We start from the raw sequence: 6,204 nt of genomic DNA on the forward strand, positions 1-6,204 counted from the left end.
GTTTTTTGGGTTCATTGAGAACATGGTTGTTGTTCAATAATAAAATTATTCCTCAAAAATACAACTTGCCTAATAATTCTGCACTCCCTGTACATGAAAAGAAAAGAGTAAAGCTTTTTCACGGTGACTCTTCCTTTTGGATTCTAACGTCTGATGTTGTTTGAGTAATAAGAGATGCTTGGCTGTCTTCTAGGTTTGAATTTCAACATTATGAACATCACGAATGGATCCCAAATGCAACAGTTAGGTAGAGAACAGAGAGGCTGTGGCTATCCTTTCCTAAAAATCCTCCTTCACTCAGGGCAGGGCTGCAAACTACCTCAGATACTTCTGATGTTCCCTGTTGCTCTATTCACCATGAGAAATTCAAAACATGGGAAACAAGTAAGTGAAGCTTTGCTCTAAAATAACTTATGTGTGTTAATATTTGCAAGATGATTTCCTCACACACAAACTTAGTCACTGAAAACTTTTTATTACACCCTTTTTATTTTATGTGCGCTTTTTTTTAAAGGAATATTATACATTTTCATTGCAATGTAGATTATATTAAATAATATTTATCTGTGAAGCAGATACCTTCTCTGGATGACATTTCCTTGGCCTATAGTAGCACTAAAGGAAGGTTGCAGTCATTTGTGATCAGGATGTGGTCTTCAACATGCACGTTAAACAAATACGCAGCACTGCTTTCTTTAATCTGGACAGTATCACTAAAAGTAGTGAAAAGAACGATGCTGAAAAGTGAATTCATGCATGTATTACTCCTAGGCTGAACTATATTATAAATTATAATTCAGTATTATCAGTTTGTTTTCAGATCTCTCTATAAAGCCTTCAGGTAGCAAAACGCTGCAGCAAGAGTACCGAAGAGAGTAACATCATTATCTTCCCTTTATTGGCTCCCTGTTGAATCCAGAATTGAACTTAAAATCTTTCAACTCACATACAAAGTCTCCAATAATTTGGCCACATCATATTTTGAAGACCTCATAGTATCACTTCATCCTAACAGAGCACTTCACTCTCAGACTGCAGGCTCACTTGTGGTTCCTAGAGCTGCTAATAGTTCTCAACTTGGATTGGAGGGGTCGACACTCTCCCTACTTTTAACATTAGGCTTAAAACTTTCCATTTTGACAATCTGATAGGGTTCGATCAGGTGACCCTGAACCATCCTCATCACACTACAGTCACACTGGGGCAAACACTGGTTGGAGACTGTGGTATGACCAAAATTATTATTGACAGTGTCCAATGGATGAGCAACCTCGTTGCCTTTGAAATCATTGCTTAGAACAGTGTTTTCCAAGAAATGATCAGGTCTGCCGTGGAAGATTATCTGGTTCCACCTGATTAGTACTCTAAGCGATCGGCGTGAGTAACGGGGAGAACAATTACATTCTCTTCCACCAGAGGGCAGTACAACTACCTGCTCTAATTAAATGTGTTGCCAACTGCAGGTAAAACAGAAGAAGACAGAGAGGAAATTACATAATAGTCATGCTGTGAGGCAACACAGCGCGTAATAGCAATAGATAAATATGTGAAAAGGAAAAGTAGTCAGTCTGACCTGGTCCCGGAGAAAATTCCTAGCATGAATAGTGGTCAGAAGAAGGCAACAAAGGTATACTGGGGACAAACCGAGCCAATTCCGCTGTGCCTGGTCTATGGGGAAAAATGATCATGCTTTTTGTGACATTTTTGTTTGGTGCTGTGCCGCGTGATTTTTCTAATGTGAAATATGTGCCATGGCTCCAAAAGGTTGAGAAACAATGGCTTAAAAGACGGGGGCCAGTCCCGTGACCACCTGCAACCAGCTCTAGTCTTCAAAATGGTGCATCAAAATGGCAAAAAATCAGCAATAATTGAGTCATACTGCCAATTACATGCAACGTGTTTGTGATAATGCAGCGATTAACCGTGTAAACTCGTCAAAAAGCTGCAAATCTGTTGCCATCTATGAAAAGAAACTCCTGAAGGAAGTTGCTGCAGAACGTCAAAATTACATAGACAGCTTTTATACAGCAATATAACCAGAACAGAACCAGTTGGAAACCAAAAGAGCTGATCCCCTATCCACCTATCGCGATTATCGAGACACATTGCAGATGAGTTGTGCTCATCGGTGCAGTGTTGGAAACCTGTCTATGTTTATAAATTAAACATGAATTAATAGCACACCTTCATTAGTCTGCCTGAGAGTGATTACAGGCAGTCCAAGTCAGACCAAGCTTGTTTGGAGGCAGATTCCCCTCCACCACCAGGTGACCTATGCAACTGTCCTCCGGTTGAAAGCGGTCACACGGAAGTTGACGGTACTGCACACACAACACCAGGGCATCCAGTTTGTACCGCAGATGGCTGTCACTCCACGAGCCTGGTTCTGTCAGAGGCATTATCTTTCTGATAAAACAGAGCTGTTGTTTCTTCCCACTGTCACCAAGTGCTTGCTCATTGGGCTCATCTGATTTCTGGGGTTTTCTCTTTAATATTGTAAGGCCCTTACCTCACAGTATGAAGTGCCTTGAGGCTACTGTTGTAAATTCAATTGAATTTCATGCACGTAAAATTGTTACAGCACAAAAAACAGTGGCTCAAAAAACAGGAACTTTATCAGTAATCAGAGAGACTAAAGTCATTTAAAGAAGAGAGCCTAATATGTTTTGTAATATCTTTTACTAAGCATACTGTTGGATGTGAAGCCATACACAAAAAGAAGGGGCTCCTCACAATGTAACAGTGTATCCAACCAAGAGTAACACATACTAATTTCTTCCTCTGATTAAAAGCAATCAAAACTATTACAGTGAAAAATATAATCTTAGCAGGCAGTAAACGGTTATGTTTCCACCAAGAACTCAGCAGGGTTTCCAATGTTTCACTGCTCTGCACTCAGGAATAAATGCACTATTTATGGTAGATAAACGATGTGCACTCGCTCCCCATGTGGCTGTGCTGATGGAGCAATGTGATATTTAGGAGGGAGTGTGGGAATGGATGAATAGAAAGGATAGGCAGATGGAGATCAGAGGAGATTTAAACGGCTGCCATGGTATGGATAATCATCATCATTTAAGACACAGATGTTTGATCAATACGTGTGGTTTGAGTGTGGGCCAAAAGACAGGGAAAGGCACGAGTAAAGAACTGGGAAGGTGCGCAGTGAGCATCTATACTCGTTTGTAAAACACGGTGGAAAATGCATACAGAGAAATCAGATGTTGATCCACCATGTACAGTAATAACATCTGGAAAGCATCTAATTGGCAACAGCGTTATTTTCTTGCATGACAATGATGCCAAACACACAACAGAACGCTATCAGTCCTGGACTGGCCTCCCCAGAGCCTGGAGCTCAACATTACTGAAGCAGTGTGTGATCACCCAAAGAAGCCTTTTGAAGGCTGGAGAACGATTCCTAAAGACTATTTAACACAGACTAAATAACGCTTGTGTAAGAGAATTCAGGCTGTTTCTGTCTGGCTTTACTTTATATGCTGTATTTCTGTGTATGTTTCCAAGTGTTTTAATCAGATGTTGCACTTCTTTCCCATTTTCCTAACAAATAATAATAATTATTCACATTATTCAATAATAATAATAATTTGCAGTTGTTTGCACACAAACCAATTATTCTAAACAAGTGTCAGAAGTCAGACGTCCTCTGTATATACTGGTAAGCCACTACAGGCCCGGCCAAGGTTTAATATGTTCCATCGATGATTAAGATTAGTGTAGTGCAATGATGTGACTGTTTTCATTTTATAAACTGATGGATGGAAAACATTAATTAAAAAGAAGACATGCAACAACACAAAACAACAACAACAAGTGAACATCTGGATATTAACAGCTGGAAAAAAAACTGTTGAGAAACCAAAAACACTAAAGTAAAGACATACATCTGTTTCTGGTTGTTTCGAATGTCTTTTATCTGCCCTGAAAGGAAATGTTGTTTGGAAACAGGAGATGTACACCTGTGATGATTTCCCTCTCACTGCCTTAGGTGGGGGCCCCAAGAAGTCAAAGGTAAAAAACAAAAAGTTGTTTACTTTGTTTACTCCTGTCACATCTGTGTGGTTGGCCAAAGCGTCTCACTGAAAGCTGTGTGCCTCCTTTAATTTATTCATTCACTTTTTGTTGACTTGTCTGGCTCATTAGGTCTTGAATTCACATAAGTGACCATGATAAATGAGCATAAATGTCTATTTACTTTTAAATATTTAATTAGTCTGATCCTACGTGAGTTGTCCCTACAGTGTACAAATTCAGGTGATAGCTTTGTATAAAATGCAAATAGATTCATTGTCCTACCAAACTTCTAAGGAGCTTGGAGAGAAAAGTGTCTGGACTTCTTTAAGTTTCTTGAAGATGTTTGCCCTCTCATCCGAGAAGCTTCTTCAGTTCTAAGATCAACTGGTGAAGAGTCCCAGATTTTAAGCCCTATGGGAGGACCCCCAAGAGTGTCATGGACCCCCTATTGATCCTCTACCTAATTACATGTGAAAACGGGTGTGTGTCACAATCAGCCGAGGTTTCGGGTGAACCAACTGTGAAACCTACCCCCCTATCATGTGATTTACTGAGGTCAAATGGCCCAGGATGTGAGTGAGCGTTAAGGCGTCTGGGAAGGAAACTGGATTGTAAGTTGCTGCCTCTGTTCAAAGATGGTTGTTCACAGTGGACATAGACGCTTCTTTCACTCCTCTTTCAAACCATCTGTCTTCTCTGTCCAAAATGTGAACGTTGGAATCCTCGAAGGAGTAGTGCTGGGATTGTACTTCAGTGTACTGAAGAAGCTTCTCGGATGAGAGGTCTTCAAGCAACTTAAAGAAGTCCAGATGCTTTTCTTTCCAAGCTCCTTAGACTTCAGTGTACTTCCCAGTGTACTTCAGACCCAGCCATACACTCAGACAAAAACCAGTTCATCCAAAAGACAAAAAAAAAGCAAATTTAATGTATGCTGTACAGTGTCTACATTGGAGAGACCAAACAGCCACTTCATGAACACATGGCACAACATACAAGAGCCACCTCAACTGGACAAGACTCGGATGTTGCATCTTAAGGACAAAGGTCACTCCTTTGAGGATACCAACGTTCACATTTTGGACAGAGAAGACAGATGGTCATGACTCTCCACCATTTGCTCTTAGAACTGAAGAAACTTCTTGGACGAGAGATGAAACATCTTTAAGAAAGTCCAGACGCTTTTCTTTCCAAGCTCTTTAGACTACGATGAATTCACACATGGCTACAGAAACAAATTGTGTTAACTGTTACTTTTGTTGCTTTTACCTCTTTTCAAAAAGTGTCTGTTGCATAGGTATCATTATAGCAAGAGAAAGTGCATGTCATAAGAGCAGTGGGTGGATAAAGAAAATGCCTGCAGTTGCTACAGGAGAAAGAGTAGAGCAGAATCTGAAACTGTTCATGAAGCGAGAAGGTAAAATAAAATTGCTTTCCACACAACAAAGCCAAACCCAAACTCACAACCTGCTATGAAAAATTCTGAAAGTGAGGAAAAGTGATGACTCCATCTTCCTGCACTCACCTCCAGACGTAAGTATTCACTTTGCTCCTTTGAGATCAGACTGAAAAGGACACTGCTGTGTTTACGGGTTCGAACCAGGACTTGGATCCATGTCCTCCGGGCAGGCAGCGGGGACGCCAACTGGTAACGCACGTGACTGTGGCCATCAAAGGAGTACTCTGGGACCTCTGGTGTTGGTGGATACAAACACATAACCACACACAGAGGTCAGCCACATAGTGCTACGTTTAAACAGGATTTCAAGTGCAAAACAGAATTCTTAGACAGTCTGGATGCTGCTTTCCTCCACAGAGAAGACACCACAAGTCACTTCAGCTAAATCAGTTTTAAAAAGTCCGGTGCTGGGGACAGAAAGAATATGTTAAATGCACAAGATAGAATATGCATGTTTGGTTTAGCTTGGGTTCTTCTGTCTAAGAGTATGAAGTTTTCACAGAAGTGCTTTTTGTGCATGCCTCTCAGAATAAACCAAGCACACCTAAAACTCTCAAAGCCATTCTTCCATCTCACGGCGTACGCAAGTGAAATTTTCTTCTATCGCTTTCACACCTCTTCCTTTTCTTTGTCTCCTTCCCTTGTAACTTTGACAAAGTCGAGTGGTTCATGAGAGCTCACTTGAAGGCAATGTCAAATCAATTTTTTTTTTT

The 6,204-nt window shown here is 40.6% G+C and overlaps 1 protein-coding gene across 1 annotated transcript in view; it reads right to left on the reverse strand.

Moving 5' to 3' along the window:
• Window positions 1–6,204, reverse strand: part of si:ch211-186j3.6 (neural-cadherin) — a 313,671-nt gene that overhangs the window by 58,124 nt on the left and 249,343 nt on the right. Inside the window, exon 32 of the mRNA XM_005929219.3 lies at window positions 5,558–5,724. Coding sequence (XP_005929281.1) covers window positions 5,558–5,724 — 167 coding nt within the window. The remainder of the gene's footprint in view (window positions 1–5,557; window positions 5,725–6,204) is intronic.

Source organism: Haplochromis burtoni, unplaced genomic scaffold (assembly GCF_018398535.1).
Source record: "Haplochromis burtoni strain Fernald_Lab_line unplaced genomic scaffold, NCSU_Asbu1 Contig_121, whole genome shotgun sequence".
NCBI classification, from domain to species: Eukaryota; Metazoa; Chordata; class Actinopteri; order Cichliformes; family Cichlidae; genus Haplochromis; species Haplochromis burtoni.